The sequence below is a fragment of the Galeopterus variegatus genome, unplaced genomic scaffold (genome assembly GCF_000696425.1).
Source record: "Galeopterus variegatus unplaced genomic scaffold, G_variegatus-3.0.2 Scaffold3218, whole genome shotgun sequence".
NCBI classification, from domain to species: domain Eukaryota; kingdom Metazoa; phylum Chordata; class Mammalia; order Dermoptera; family Cynocephalidae; genus Galeopterus; species Galeopterus variegatus.
The window spans coordinates 104720-121471 of record NW_007729329.1 but is presented as its reverse complement, the minus strand read 5'-3'; the positions used below and the strand labels follow the sequence as shown (position 1 = coordinate 121471).

Genomic DNA, 16752 nt, shown 5'->3' with positions numbered 1-16752 from the left:
GGGTTTGCTAAGATCAAACTTTTGTTGGTGGATCGACTCAACCTTTTGCAAATTGCATTATGGAATCTCACTTTGCTTGTTTCACTGATGTTACCAGACTCTATTGTTGAACTATACTTAGCCATAACCCCACCTATGTTATTTTCTTGTAACTTCCTGGTCTGGAGAATAAATGCAGGGAGAGGACCCCAGTTCGAGGTTAATTTCCCAAGGAAGCAATGCCTCTCTCTTGAGGGTTCTGGGAAATTAACCCCTTCGGGGTCTCTCACTGCTCGGAAGAAATGGGCTTTGAATAATCCTTTTTGTGGCTCTGTCACCCAGGGGAAGAGAGGTGATAAATCTGTGTAAGGCAAAGCAACAGGGAAGGGACTCAACCTGTGGCATGCTAGTGGCATGGCAGGGACATCCATGTCTTCTCTTGAACTAGAAAGTTATACTCATTTATGCAAATAATATGCTAACAAACATGTCCTTCTAACTTCATACCACAGAATGCAGCCTTTGGGAAAATTCTAGTGGAAACACCTGTTTTTACCTGTAAGCATTTTCTGGAAATACTTTCTTTGCTTCCTACGGCACCCCTGTGAGCTAAGTTTTTATGTTTTTGTCAGATCCATCAGAATCAACCCACACATTTTCCTGCCAACTCCCTCCCTGGCTTTGGTGCTGGTGGCCACAGAAGACTACCCCTGCCCCCCACTTGTATTACCACCACCACAGCCCCGGGTGCCAGCCTTGTTTTGCTCTTTCCTTCCTCTCTCTGCCCCCACAGCCCACCTCGTTAACTGCTCCCTGCAGGAGAACAGGAGGGCAGGTGCTGTCCCTTGCAGTGGGCAGGGGCGACTCACCATGCCGGTGGGGCAGAGGCAGCCAGAGACGCAGCCCATGCTCATGCACTCCAGGTCATAGTTCTGGCACGTCTTGGCACACTCGAGTCCTTCAGCCCGTGGGTTGTCAGCAGGACACACCAACTTGACCATGGGAGGCCGACAGGACAGGCTCCTCTTGCCTTGAAGGTAGGAAAATCAAAGAGGTGATTAGCGAAGGAGAGAATGGATCTACCTTCTGTGTGGTCCTTTGGTCCCCTAGATGTCATCACTCAGTCTGAGAGACTTGGAGCTGCACACTCCCTGGGACTAGATGCTGCCAGCCTCCAGTGGAGTCTAGCCTGAGCCAGGACCCACGTGGGGTGGGGCTGGGTTGGCAGCTGTATCTCTCATCTGAGCTCTGGCCTTTGGCCTGTGCTGGTGGCAGCTCTCCCGATCCCAGATCCCAGCATTCCTCCGATGGCCCACAGTTACCCCCCTTGGCCCTGCTGTAGCAGGTTGCGCTGAATCAGGATGCATTATAGAAATTTCAGACCCCACCTGTAAAAAATCTGGGTTTGGGTGTGTCAGTATTGTCAGAACCAAAATGGAGTCACGTGTGTCAAACTTAGAGAAAAAACAAATAATGCTGGGAGGCTAAGAAGGGAGGACTCTCATGCATACATGCCTATGATAAGAACTATTACAAAGACCGATCTACGCACATACACCCGTAACAAAAACTTTTGCTACCACGAGTCACAAGGACAGCTAGCCAGATGTACAAAAACACTTGCCTGGCACTGTCTCTACTAATAAACTGGCATCAACCCCTGCAATAAGTCCCTGTAACCAATGCTCTCTGTTGCAAAGCAAATTACATGTACTTTTCTCTTTTGCCTTTAAAACCCTTTGTCTTCCTTTACCTCCCTGAATACACACATAGTTTAGTAGACACATTCCCATTGCAATGCTCTATTCCCAGTTAAACTCATTATTCTTCTAGAGAGCCTCTCTGTTATTTAGATTAACAAGTGCTAAAAAGGAGCTTTCGTGGGACCCAACAGAACCACTCCTAACATGGTTATAACTAACATATCAAGAGGACGTTCAACCACTTTAAAGTCTCAGACAAAGACTCTAAAGACCTTGCACAATGTCAACCTCTGCCCAACCACTCTGTTAAATTTGCAACACACCAATCTCCCCTCCCTGCTTTGTTTTTCTCCATCTGATATACGATTCAGTTCACTTATTCATTGATTGTCCACCCCGCCCCTGCTCAGCCCACTCACAGGCAGGGGTTTTTATCTCTTTCTTCATTGATACATCATATTTCCTGGCAGTTAGTAGGTATTGATGGCTGACTGGATAATGATGGCAGCAGAGAGTTGATACCGCAGCTTTCTTCCAAAACTCCTGATGCACTTACTAGCATTAATATCACTTTCTGTCTCCTACAAACAAGAAGTCCAGAATTTCCAGCCTTATTTTTATATGGAGACCTTTGTTAGGAAACTGAAACTCCACAAGGTTAAATGGCTTTTCCCAAGCTACGCAGACTCTCAGCAGTTTCCTGACTTTGAAAAAGAGAACACCTTCCAGTGACTGGACTAGAAGACTCTGCGCAGGAGAAGCGCTAGAGACAGGTCTCCGGCAGAACGCAACAGCGGGCAGTGGGAGCACGGGGAAAATGCCGTGACAGCTAGAGACAGTTGGGGGCTTAGTGACATTGAGGTCACAAGTTCTGATTTTAACTTGAAAACCACACAGGCACTTGGGATCTTGCCCCAGCTCTAGACTGAGACATGCTCCTGCATCAGTCACACAGGAGCCCAACCTCTCACCCAGGGCAGGGTGGGAAACAGACAGCGGGCCACAGAGCTGGTCACCTGCAGAGAAGGAATCTTATGGGAAGTGAGAGGCAGGGAGAGAGGTGGTCAAGCTGGAGGATGAAAATAGCCCATTTACCTCCCTCCTACTGGAAAAGTCCTTTCTAAGCCAGGATGATCCTTTTGGAAGCAAACAAGGCCCCTGTGATCCACAAATGTGAACGCGGTCCTACCAGTGCCAGCCCAGCCCCTCCTCCTTTCTGTGCCTTGTCCTTAAACAGTACAGCAACTGTTAGGACCTTCAGACTGAGAGCAACTGGCCTAAACCCCCTCTCTCAAATCAGTCCTAGAAGCTTCCTTAGGAGGTGTCCTCATCAGCATGTCCGTAGAAAACAAAAGGCCATCCATCAAAGAAGGGTGATTTTCATCACAGTCAAGGCAACCAACTCACTCACAGCTGTCCTGTGGGTTAAGTCACCCAGGCCAAAACAGAGGTCTCACTGAATCCATCCTACAGATGATTCAGTCTTTCCCCTTCCACAAAATAAAATACGTCCTGCCTCCATAATCTGGATTAACACATGCAAACATGTATGTAGGCTTGAAGGTCACTCACACAATCCTAGAAATTGTGCCAACCCTGAGCACAGCCAGACACGTGCCTGAATATGCACAGGACAGACAGGGCAGCCAGGCTCCCCCCACTTGCTGCAGGAGAAGTCTAGGCAGAAGAGAGATGAGCCGCCTTCCAGGGGACGGTACTCACTGCGGTGAGACAGGGGGCTGCCGAGGACGGTGTCCGGCAACAGGCTTCCCGGGGCTCCACTCGTGGTGCAGTGCATGAAGGCGTCCTCACAGTAGCTGCAGGGGGGAACCACAGCCCAGCTTCACAAGCGCCGTCTACACGCACTGTCCTCGCTTGCTCACCTCCCGCCTACTCTCAGCCCCTCCAGCTGGGCTCCCGGTCCCAAAACTCCCCGAAGCATAGTACGCTAAGGTCATCACTGACCCCACGTCACTGAATCCCATGGAATATTTCTCAGTTCTTTTCTTACTTGACCCCCTTGAACATTATTCATCACTGTAGACCACTCCATTTTACTAAAAAAAAAAAAATCATCCCCTGGCTTTCTGCCCTGGCTGCAAATCATCTCCTGGCTTTCTGCCCTGGCTGCTCCTTCTCAGCCTCAGCTGTAGTGCCCCCTTCTGCCCAGCCTTTAAATGTCAGCTTTCCCCAGGTGCCACCCTGGGCTCTCTCCTCTTCTCACAGGATGCTGCCAGCCACACCCCCAGCTTCAATGACAGAGATGACTCTCAAGTTCACATCAGCAGCTGGGACCTCTCCTTTGAACCCCAGACCCAGGTATTTAGATGTCTACGTGACACCTTCCCTTGGAGTCTCCAAGACACTTCAAACTCAGTATGTCCAAAACTGAACTCATGATCCCCCCACCAAAGCCGATCTTCTCCCAGGGCTGGGTCACTGAAATGGTATCACCGTCCACCTGGTTTCACAATCAGAAACCCAGGGACCACCCCTGACACTACCCTCTCGCTCTCTCCATGTCTGACCCATCACCAGCCCTTGGACTTTGCCTCCTGCGTGTTGCTAGAATTTGTATTCACGTCTCCATCTCCACTGCCACGAGGTGAGACACTATCACCTCTTGCCCGAACAACGTAAAAGCCTCCTAACTGTTGCCACTATACCTGTTCTTGCCTCTCTCCAAAACATGCCTCTTGGCTGCCCAAGCATCTTTTCAAAACCCAGATCTGATTATGTCACATCTCTGCTTGAAATCCTTCAACAGCTTCCCCTCAATAGGCCTTAACGATCAAATCCCTAGAATGGCCAGACCCCACATGACCTGACCATGACCTGCCGGTCTCCCCTTCCTCCAGCCCACTGGCCCTCTCTGGATCTTGAGGGCACATTGCTCCCTTCAGACACAGGGGCTTCTGCACACACCATTTCCTGTGATCTGATGTCACTTCTGTCTACCACAAGCAGATGCACGCCCGTGCACACACACGTACGTGCACGCACACGCGTGCACACACGTATATGCATGCACACGCGTGCACACACGTACATGCATGCACACGCGTGCACACACACACATCACTTTCTTTGTTCCCACCCCATCTCAAGCTTTCATAGACCATGTACTTCTCTTCCTAGAACTCACTTCCTTGACTTTACAAGTATCTGGGTTATTCTTTGATTAACATCTGCCTCTCCCTGGGATATAGTGCCCATGAGGGTAGAAGCCATGACTGACCTTGCTTGCCATTACACCGCCAGCATCCACACAAGGCTTTGAATAAAGCATTTGATTTTGTGTTCATTTTTTTTCTGTCCCGATCCTCCAATCCCAATCCGCTCCCCTAACATGGGCAAGTGTTTTGGGTATCTGGTCTCCAAGATAGCCCCAGGGATCCCCACGTCACTGTACTCACACCCTCGTGGAGTCTCCTCCTACAACTGTGTCAGGATTGTCTGTGTGACCAATGGTATATGATAAGAAAAGGGAGCCCTTGTACACGGTTGGTGGGAATGTAAATTAGCACAGCCATCACAGAAACCTGTATGGAGGCTCCTCAGAAAATTAAAAGTAGAACCACCCTATGATCCAATAATCCCACTACTGGGTACATATAGAAAGGAAATGAAATCAGTAGGTAAGAAGACTTATCTGCACTTCATGTTCATTGCAGTGTTACTCACAACAGCCAAGGGACAGAACCAACCAAAGTGTCCCCCAACAGATGAATGGAAAAAGAAAATGCGGCACATCAATGGAACACTACTCAACCGCAAGCAAGAACTAAATCCCGTAATTCACGACAACATACGTGAATCTGGAGCACATTATGTTGAGTGAAATAAGCCAGGCCCAGAAAGACAAATATCACACGGTCTCTCTGATACGTGAAATCTAAAAAAGTTGATCTCATGGGCGCAGAGAGCAGAACGGTGGTCACCAGGGGCTGGGGGGAGGAGGGTGTTGGGGAGATGTTGGTCAAAGGAGACAAAATTCCAGTCAGGCAGAAGGAGCAAGTTCGGGCGCAGAGAGCAGAACGGTGGTCACCAGGGGCTGGGGGGAGGCGGGTGTTGGGGAGATGTTGGTCAAAGGAGACAAAATTCCAGTCAGGCAGAAGGAGCAAGTTCAGCAGATCTAGTGCACAACATGGTGACTACAGTAAATAGCATATACATATTATATTATAATACATATTATACTATAGATTACATTGATAATATTATGGCTGCCCAGCAGCGTTGTTTTAAGGTCCCAGAGAGCGACGCCCTGGAGACTACAGCCAGACAACTGTCTAAAGCAACCGCCGGGCCCCAAGACCCACCCAACAGAGGACGTATTGCTCCCTTCTCCCCGTTAATTTCCGCAACATGGCCCTGTCCTGGTTCTGCCCTTTCACCTGTGGCCTGTCCCGCAGGATCCTCTCTTTCCTCCTCGCGTCCTCTGAGCGTGCCCCAGGCTCTGGACTCGGTCCTCCTTCCTGTTCTCAGTGAGCCTGGCTACTCTCGTGGCTGCCACCTACATCTTTTCCTCCAGCCCCACCTCTCACTCACACTCCAAACCCGTAATTCAAGCAGTTGGTTCCTTTCTTTCACCAAGATGTCCTCTCGGTAACTCAAAGTTGTCAAGGCCAAAACCAAGCTCAGACTCTTGTCTCTGCCCCCAGAGAGCCCTCTGACTGTCCCCCACCCCCATCACTGCCCTCCCAGGCATTGCAGCTGCGAACCCTGGGCCACTGTCAACACCACCGCCTGTCAAACATCCCCCCAGCCCATCTGCTCCCCCACCGTCGCCTGCTTCTGTCCCCCGTTCTCCATTTCCACTGCCATTACTTGGTCCCGGGCCTTTTATCCGTCTGCGTCAACATTCCTACTGGTCTCCCTGCCTTCATACCTCACGCAGCTTCCAGAACCCACTCCCCAAAGCTATGTGGCCCTACTTGCTCCCTGTTCAGACCTTCCCGGGGCCCCCCGTCTTCTTCCCCTTCTCTTTCGTTGATCCCTGAACCTGATCCCAACTTCCCCCAGTCTTCTCTTTCCTGCATACAGCACATGTTCCCACCGGAAGACTCACCTTCAAGATTACTGAGCACTCCCTGTGCGTTTCAGTTCCTAGACCTCTGCTCCACCTGAAAACAAACCCTCCCGTCCTTCCACCCACCTCTGCTGCTGGCATCCTCCTCAAGCTCAAAAGCTACCCCTGCACGGAGTCTTTCCTTACTCCTCCCACGTGGAGGTAATCCTCCCCTTTCCTGAATGAGCAGGGCTTTTGGTGTTCCTGGTATGGCAAGTCTAACAAATGTTATGGTTATTCCATCTCATAAGCATCTGTCGTGTGCCTACTTTACGCCAGATCTGTTTTAGGTGCTGGAGATTGGGGCCTAAGATGCGGTCTCGTCTCTAGAGGGGAGGTATAAGATGTTTTCCCGAAATCCACATCCAATAACAATAACTGCTTTAATAGAAGTGTAAACAACCTAAATAAAGCTGGGAGGAGCTGTGAATTAATGTCACTGGAATGATGAGGAAAAAGCTTCATACCAAGTGCCACGTGCAGAGCTTGTTTGGATCCTGATTTGAACAAACCAATTACAAAAAGACATTTTGAGACAATCAGGAAAAAGTGAACATGGATTGAATATTAGACGTTATTCAGGAATTATTGTTAACATTTAGGTCAATAATAGTATTATGGTTATGTTTATTTTTTACATGTTTATCTGTTAGAAATACATACTAAAGTGTTTACAAGTGAAATGGTGTAATATCTGAGGTTTTCTTTAAACTACTCCAGCCAAAAAGGGGGAGGAGACAATAAATAAAATAAGAATGGCAAAATGCTGGTGATCATGAAGTGGGGGTGGTTACATCAGAGCTCCCCACACTATCCTCTCTACTTTTATGCCTGTTCGAAATCTTCCATAATCACAACGTTTGAACTGGGCTCCCCTAGTAGACTGCCAGCTTCTCTGGGGATCACGCTGTGTCTGGTTCATCTTTAGATCACCAATCTTTAACCAGAGCCTGGGACAGAACAGGTGACAGGTAAGGGATTGCCCAGCAAATGTTCTGTTGCAAATTTCTTCTGGGATCACGGCAGCCCTTCTGAAGGGCTGCAAGAAGCAAGTGTGATTTGGGGCTACGAGTATTTTGGGGGGAAGCGCATGAGGCAGGACAGCATAGCAATGCACCATCGAGGCAATGCTGCTGTGAAGTGTTTTCTTCTGGCTCACATGCTTCAGCCTGAAAATACTGAAAGGAGGCTGGAGGGGAGGGGACAAGGAGATCTCCCATTTCTTATTCTAGAAAAGGGAAACTGAGACCTAGAGCAGGGACACGATGTAGTTGGCAATAAAACTCAAGAATTCCTACTGCCAGCCTGGAATTCTACTACCCTGCGTGGTAAGGAAGTCAGAAGACCTGGGCAAAATCCCAGCTCTACTTGTGACTTGCTGTGCAAATCTGGACAAGTCACTTCCTTTCGTGGACCTCAGTTTACCCACCCATGACATGAAGGTGGAGGACCATTTTCCCTTCCAGCTCTGCCACTGCAGCGGTACTGCCCTGCAGCGTGCACTTACCACATGGTGTGATGGTCTGAGAAGATGTCTTCGGGCTGGAAGATCTCACCATCATAGTAACAGGGGCACTGGGCCTTGGGCACACAGTCCCCCCTCTCATCCTGGTAGAGCCCTGGGGGGCAGAAGCAGCCCTCAAGGCAGACCTCATTGCATTCCTCATCCGGGTAAGAGAGGGAGCGGCAGGTCAGGTTGCAGGGGGTCCCACACTGCAAGTACACCTGGCCCTGTGGGCAGCTCAGCGCTGGAAGAGAGGGGAGAGGAAAGAAGGCCTCAGTGGAAACACTGGATGACGAGGACTGTGGCTCTAGGCTGTGCGTGCCACCCCTTGCTGCTCTGACCCCCAATTATATCTGTAGGGTCACCACCTTCCTTTCCCATTATAAGCAAAGTGTATTTTTAGGCACACAAATGTATGCTTTAATTATGGATGCAATCGCCCTCTCCCTCACCAAGGGAGCATGCTTTAGTCACCTCCAAAACTCAACTTTTTTTTTTTTTTGAAGCTCTTACAACGAGAAAATGGAGGGGACACATCTGGGTGGGAGGGGGGAGAGGGAGGAGGGAGGGAGGTTTTGGTGATGGGACACAATAACTAACTACATTGTATATTGACAAAATGAAAAAAAAAATTGTCACAGCCAAGGACATAGTAGAAATCCTGGTGGATTTTGAAACTGTGGATGTTAAAAAGAACTGGGAGTGACGAGCAAGGGCATTTCTGTGATGATGATGGCAGTGATGGCTACCGTGTGTTGAGCACCTACTGAGTGCCCTGCTCTTCCCACAAGTTTCGTGCCTCACTCAGTGAGTCTGCGCTCATCACCCCCTTCCAAAGGTAAGAAAACTGGAGTTTCTCTTTAACTTTCTTCCCCAGAAGAAATAACGCCCATCTCAGTTTAACAGACATTTATTCTGCGCCCACTGTGTGCCCGGGCTTTGCCAGGCTCAGGGATGCAGAGATAGTAAGACTTGGTCCTGGCCCCCTGGAGCTCGTGATCTTGTCTTCCCAAAGAAAGCACAACCGATGTGCAAGGAGGGAACATGTGTACTTCTTCTGGATCTCCTCGCAGCACCCCGCAAAGCTGCTGCGGGGTAACTTCTTGCTCCGTGAGTGCCCCCAAGGGGTGTGACCTCTTCTCACGTGTGGATTCAGTGGTCTAGGGAGCTCTGCTCATTTCTCAGGAAGGGAAATGAGGTATGGAGCAAGGAGACAGCCGAACAGGAGCTCCTCTCCAAGTCTAGAAAGGACGGAGGCAAGAACCCAGGAGTCTGTCCGCTCTCCTTGGGCTCAGAGGGACAGCCCGAGGCCATCTATAAATCCATAGAGACAGATCCCATTTGTCATTAAAAGCCTCCAGGGAAAGTTCCTTCCCACCACGCAGCACTTAAAGTCAGGAAGCTCTCACACCGAATCTCAGCCCCTGCTACTCCAATGTCAGCCCACTTCCTCCTGTTCTGCTCAGTGGATCTTAACACAAGCTGCTCGTGAGAGATGAAGGAATATTTCAGCCAGCCCTTTGCATTCTGGGAGAATGTCCTGAATTAGGAGACCCTGCAGATGCTGTAGCATACTGATAATGCGTCACTTCTAATATTGGTGACAACCAAAGCATATTCACGAACAGCACCTCGTTTAGCCTCATTGCTCCCCCCATTGCTCCCCCCCATTTCTACACAGCAGATGGAGGAGTTTGGAGGGTTAAGGGAAGGCTCGAGGTCATGTAGCTGGTAAGTCACAGGCCAGCTGCCGGTGAGGACTCAGTTCTTCTGGCTGCCAGCATGTGACTCCCGGCGACAACCCAGGGCTGGAGGGACAGGAGGGCACATGGCATGCACGTATGCACCTGTTCCCTTTTGTCCTTACAGTGTCTTTGCTCCCCTTTTTTATGGGCTTTCTTAGGCTCAAAACATGAGTCGGTTCATCAGACCCCAAATATCGGCCCTTCTAGAGCTCCCATACCTAAACTCTCTTTAAATGTATGATATAAATTCCTTTCCCCATTTCTCATAGCTCCTACTTTCCTGCTTCATCAGGACCACCTACATGCTAGTTACCAAACACATTTCCTTCACCCTGAAAATCAGCATATCCATCCTACCTTGTCTTTATGGAATATCCTTCTCACTCCTATGCCTCACTGCTACGGTTCTAACACTGCAAACAACTCTTTCTCTGCCAAGAAAGCATCTTTTAAAAGCCATGGTCAAGTGCACCTCCTCCAGAAAGCCTTCCATGGTTGTCTCCGCCCCCAAGCTAATCATCCTTTCACTCAGGGTGACAGGCACCTGGTACGGCGACAGTTTCCACTCGTGTCTCGAAAAGGAAGGTTGGAGTTCTGGTCACCTCTATTGCCTGACCATACTGGCCACTCAGCAAATGTCCCCAGAGCAGCAACACCAACAAAAAGTGAACACAATCTAGCCACCCAAGGGACCAGAGTGTGACAACAGACACAGACTCTGGTGCCAGGAACATAACAGTGCAGTGAGAATCCAGTCAGCTGGGAACGATTATTCAATTTTAAATAACTTTATGCAATGCCAGAGACCTCGGCCAGGAGTCCACTGATGGTTATAAGCAAAGGATTTGTACACGCATTTCCCATTGCCTCCCCAGGGATGCCAGGGCCCCCTGGGATCTGGGACCCACTTACTCCACCACCTGGTCATACACGTATTGGGCACTAGGTGGCAGCATGCACAGAAAATTTCTTCTTGGTGGGATTCCAGGTTCCAACTTAGTCTCCTGGAACAGGCCAGAGTGACCAGCCCATCCACAGGAGAGCCGGTCCCCACCACTGTGTCTTGCTGGGAGATGCAAAGGAAAAGTGGCTGCAAATGAAATGTCCCCACAACCCATGCTTGTCAAAATAACCCTGGGCCCCTTTCCAAATGAAATAATGTAGAGAAAGTGCTCTGAAAAGGCCAAATGGGCCAAGCCAGCAGGACAATTTGGTCAGCTGCCTGGAGAGAGCGACAGGCAGGAAAGACACCCACCGCAGAAGCCGGGCTCCCGCCACGCGATGTGCACGCCTCTCCGGGCACAGGCCTCGGCGTAGCTGGCCACGGCGCCACAGAGGCAGTCCCTGCCGTCGGCGCAGGAGCAGACGTCGTAGCGGCAGTTCCACAGGTAGGGCAGGGGGCTGACGGTGTGGTGGCAGGCCTCGAACTTGGAGGACATCAGGAGAGCACAGGCCTCCTCTGCGAACTTGGCTGTGGGGGGAGGAGAGCAAGCCCAGGATGATGGGGGCAGAGAGGGGCTGCCTCTCAGGCCAACCCCCTGGGAAACAGCCAGGGATGGGCTGGGTAAGAGAAATGAACGAAGGACTGAAATGCTGCTGCAGGTGAAGCTGCAACGGCCACCCCAGTCCCTTCAGCGTACATGTGTCTCTGAGTCTGTGTGGCTGCTGCTCCGGTGGCCTGAGAATGTCCAAGGGTGGGAACTATGTACTATTTTTTCTTTCCCAGAGGCTAGCCCATGGGGGGGTGCTCACTAAAGAGACTTTGACGATGATCCAGACGCACATAATCAAATGCTAATGGCAAAAACAAAAGCCCACCCCGGTCCCTCGCTCCACGCCTCCCCCACCCTACCCCACACACACACACACACACAGTGGGTGCACCGTCCCGTGGAATGCACTGGAACATGGGGACCTCAGGGCTCTGCGGGGTCGCCGCCTTCCCCCCAGGCTCACGTACTCAGGCGCGGGTTGAGGTCACAGGGGTCGCTGTGCTGCTTCTGCAGGTCCGGGCAGTCCCCGTGCAGCTTCCAGGCGTTCCCGAAGTTCTCCACCAGGGGCTCCACCAGGCCGGCGGGCGTGAGGAAGTCGTCGCCCTTGTTGCCGTTGTAATTCCCACACAGGCCACACGTCTTCCCCGCGTAGACTGGGGACAGCTGCGGGAGAGGCCAGACCACCTTGGAGCAGCTGCCGCCAAAGCAGCAACAGTTTGTTTCAATGAAAAGATGGTCTTAATCAAAAATGTTCCCCGGGTGAAAAATAAATATGAATTTAACAAACAGCAGCTGAGCCCTAGGCTGCAGAAGGAAAAAAAAAAGCTGACTGTGGTATACGCTTACCAGCTTCTCCCTGCTCTTAAATCTTTAGTCGGGCTTGTTGTGGAGAAAGGGCTTTTAGAGATTATCTAGTCATTTAAAGATGGAGAAATTGAGGCCCAGAGAGGGACAGTGACTTGTCTAAGGTCACAGAGGTGGTGGCAGAGCTGCGCGAGCAAGCAGGTTGAGCCCCATCCAGTGTGCCTTCTGCCACCAATGCCTGGCAGAGGAGACCATCCAAGCCTGGGGCCCTGATGCCCATGGGAATCCAGGGCAAACTTCGCACTCCCCTCCCCAACACGTAGCTGGCCGCACATGGGGGCAAAGCCAGCTGAGTGGGGCTCCCATTTGTTGACCAGGAGCAACACCATCCTAACTTCCTCCGTTTCACGTGGCTACTGAGTATCGCTAAAGAGAAAAGGCTGCAAGCACTCTAGGGGTGATGATCCAAGGAGGTGGGGGTCAGGAGCACTCTGGGGCAGCCTGCCACAGGGTGACCAGGCCATGGACCGGCGGCTTGTGTGGGCTGAACAAGTTCTGAGCCCACAGGGCACACTGAGGGACAGCTAGGGGAGTGGACCCAGCCTTTCACCCCCTGCAGCTGGGGCATCTGTGGGTTTCTGGTCAAAGCAGGAGCTGGAACCCAAGAGTCCTGACTCCTGCTGTGCACGTGATCAACAAGGCCAGGTGACCTCCCTGTGCTCTGAAATCTTCAGGGCCTAGGCCTGGGCCCCCTGGGGTCACCTCTTGGAGCCCTGCCAGCTTCCAGCTCTGATGGAACAAGACGCAGGATGAGCAATTTAGTGGAACGTTCCAGACCCATTTAAAATGGATCCAAGTAAATATAGTTAATAAAAAGGGAGACAGAGTAATGTCTTCATGTTTGCTTTGCCACATGAGGCACCAAGGCCTTCCCTGACCTCCTATTTAAACCTTGAATCCCCAACCCTGGCACTTCCTGCCCCCTTCTCTCCCCGGGATTGATCGCCTTCTAATATGCAATATAATTTACTTGTTTATTTTGTTTATTGTCTGTCTGCCTCCATTAGAATTAAACTAACAGAGGCAAGGATTTTTGTCTGTTTTATTTCACTGTTGTAATCTCAGTATCTGGAATGATGCCCGTCTTAGTCTACTTAGGCTGCTATATAACAAAATACCATAGGCTGCGTGGCTGATAAACAACAGAAATTTATTTCTCACAGTTCTAGAATCAGGGAAGTCCAAGATCAAGGTACCAGCTGGGAGCCCCACTTTCTGGCTCATAGATGGCGCCTTCTAGCTGTGTCTTCATATGGTGGAAGGGGCTACCCAGCTCTCTGGGGTCTTTCATAAGAGCACAAATTCCATTCATGAGGGTTCTGCCCTCATGACTTAATTGCCTCCTAAACGCCCACTTCCTAACACCGCAGCTAGGAGGTAAGTATTTCAACATATGAATTTTGGTGGGACACAAACATTCAGACCACAGCAGTGCAAGAAGGCACTCAATAAATATTTATTCAATGAATGGATTGTTGAACAAATGAATTAATAAATTAGTGAATAAATAGGCCTTCCTCCTGGCACAAGCAGAAATGCAATGCCAGGACTCAAGACTAGCCCAAGCAATGTGACAGATGGCAGCAGTCAAGGCTATCCCGAGCAACGCTCAGCACCTCTCCTCTCTCCCCCTTCTCAGACACTGGGGTCCCTCATGCTCCCCAAAGCCCCTCTTGTTCACCCCCACTAGGTCGGCCATCACCACTGTCCCCACTCTCAAACTGTATCTACTTCTGTCCCCTTGGCTTGTCTCGAAGTCAGCTCAGCAGGGCTTAGAAGGGTGGGTGAACCCACAGACACCAGGCCGAGGCTGGCCCAGGGCTCTCCAGAGTCTGAGTGCAGGACTCTTAGAGAGGACACTTGCTATTTGAAATAAGCCCCTGCTTAGTGACAGCTCTGACAAAGTGGGGACTGTCAGAGGGTCTTTTGGGCACCACACTGCCTGCGGCTGGCCAGGCAGCTGCACCGGGACGCAGTGCACAGAAAGCGTGATTCGCACTGCCCGGCCACCAGCCCAGGGACGCAGCAGGAGCACTGCACCTGGGTAGGAAGGAGACCAGAGGGCCCGGGCAGTACCTCATGAGGCGGCTGTCCCCGCCCCCTGCCAACCTGCCCCAGCCTTCTCCTGCACACCGCAGTCCCCCAAAACCCCAGAGTCAGCACTCAGGTGCTCCCCACCTCCTGCTTCAGACCAAAGCCCACGGGACAGCCCCACAGGCCATGCAGCCCCTGACCCTGTCCCGAACGCTGACCAAGGAAATCCTCTTCTTGTTAGCTAAGCCGACCAAACCCACCCCCAGAGACAATTCTACATCCCCCTCCCACAGCTGGAGTCGACCTGTGTCCTCCTCAGAGGAGAGACAGAGACCTGAGGAGAGGCAGCCGTGCACAGAAGCCACAGGCCTGTCGCCTGAGGGGAGAAGTCGCCCGGCTCAGGAGCACCCTCGGTGACAAAGGAGGACGCTGAAAAAGTGGGATGACCAACATGGAAGGCTGGGCTGCAGGAGGCGATGTCAGACAGGAGCCAGGTGAGTTCCGGTCCTCACCCTGTGACCAAATGACCGTGAGACCAGGGCAAGTGACGCTTGCTCCAGAAATGACGGGGCTGATGAGAGAATCTCCCAGGCCTTCCTGCTCTACAGTCTGTGGTCAGAGGTTTATTTTTTACAAAAGAAAAAAAAATAGTATGTAATTCTCAGAGGCTCTAAGACAAGAGAAAAAAATTACCTCATGAGAATGGAGGAAACCAGGATCTCATTAGGGATGTCCAAGGCCCATCCCAGGAGTATACCAAGGACCCTGTGGAGCACGGGACCCCAGGATGCAGGAGGGGACTCTCCAGGGGTCCCAGGCATGAGCTAGGACAGCGGGTCTCAAAGCATGGCCTTGAGACCCATGGGGATCCCTGAGGCTCTTTCAATGGGTCTGCAAGGCCAAAACTATCTCTCATAATAATATGAAAACATGATTTGCCTTTTTCCTTCTCATTCTCTTACAAGTATACAGTGGAATTTTCCAGAGGCTACATGACACACAATTTTGCAAAAGATTGAATGCAGAAGTAGTTATGAGAACCCATCTGTCTCCCATTAAGCTAGGCATTAAAAAGATTTGCAGAAATGTACAGCAGTGGTATTCTTCTCATTACTTATTTTTGCTTTGGAAAACTTTTTTTTTAAGTGTTTATATTAATGTGTAGTGGGTTTTTTATTGTTATTTTCAAATGAGCCAATAAGTACATATTTTAAGTATCTATTATTTAATTTCTAATCTGATAAATATCAATAGACATAACCCTCAAAAGATCCTGGGGTCCTCCATAATTTTTAAGAGTGTAAAGACACCCTGAGATGAAAAGTAAAAACCACTGGTCTAAGGAAAGGCACCAGGCAGAGAGTTGACCCTCACGCTGCCACGGCCAGGCAGGGGGTGCTGGGCCACCTCTCAGCTCCCCCGCACCTTGGATGCCCCGTTTATAAAATGGAGATAATAATGCCTGCACTGCCCTTCTGCCAGGGACATTTCAAGAGAAAGTATATATGGAAGCCCACTGAAAGGCATGGATTGCTGTCCACAGTGATTCTACACCCCAGAGAATGAGAGGAGGTGACTCCCAGATGCAGAGTCCCAGGGCCCAGGAGCAGAGGTTGGTAGGTCCCCGTGCAACCTGTCACAGACAGAGTGGGTGGCTTTCTCCCTGCAGGAGCACAAGTCAGAGTCTTGGCGGTGAGTTCCAATCTTGCTCTTCTCTTGCTACCCACAACAGACACCGGGAAGACACCCCTTTCCCCCAAGCCTTGTCACCGCAGGAGATTGGACAGCGAATCTGCCCCTGCCCGGCTCCACAAGAGGCAGTCTACAGGCCCTCGGGATACCCGAGCCCCAGAAAGGAGAATCCCCAGGGCCGACAGGGCCATCCAGAAAACAAACACCAGCTTCTCACAAACAAGAGAGGCCTGTTCCTCGGTCTGGGGGTGTAGGGCTGGAGAAGAAAGGAATTCTTCTGCCACCACACGAAGTCACTCTGCCCAGAGCACAAGGAGTACTTTGTAAGGGTCCGGCAGCAGGGAGGCAGTGTCTCGAGAGGGGCCTACCTTTACCAGCAGCCCCCCGTGGCCATCCCAGTCTATCTGCAGGTCCTCTCCGAAGCTGAGACGCACGGAGGCCATCACTGTATGCTGGATGCGGAGGTCACCTGGAACCAAGCAGGACAGGATTTAGGCTGCAGTGGGGGAGGGCAGTGTGGTGGCAGCAGATGTATTGGGGAGGAGATGGAAGTCTCAAAAGGACTGTCCTAATGAACAGCCATGAGTTGGGGCAGATGGGGTGCCCATCAGGAGGAAGGGTGATCCAGGTGGGCACAGGGCAAATAGGGTTCGCCTGGAAGGAGCCG

General features: G+C 51.0%; 1 protein-coding gene across 1 annotated transcript in view; it reads right to left on the bottom strand.

Moving 5' to 3' along the window:
* The window catches only part of VWF (von Willebrand factor), a 147543-nt gene that overhangs the window by 96873 nt on the left and 33918 nt on the right, over positions 1-16752 (bottom strand). The window contains exons 10-15 of the mRNA XM_008584313.1: positions 16454-16554; positions 11963-12158; positions 11258-11473; positions 8261-8501; positions 3405-3499; positions 849-1009 (exon numbers count right to left, since the gene is read on the bottom strand). Of these exons, the coding sequence (XP_008582535.1) occupies positions 849-1009; positions 3405-3499; positions 8261-8501; positions 11258-11473; positions 11963-12158; positions 16454-16554 (1010 nt within the window). The remainder of the gene's footprint in view (positions 1-848; positions 1010-3404; positions 3500-8260; positions 8502-11257; positions 11474-11962; positions 12159-16453; positions 16555-16752) is intronic.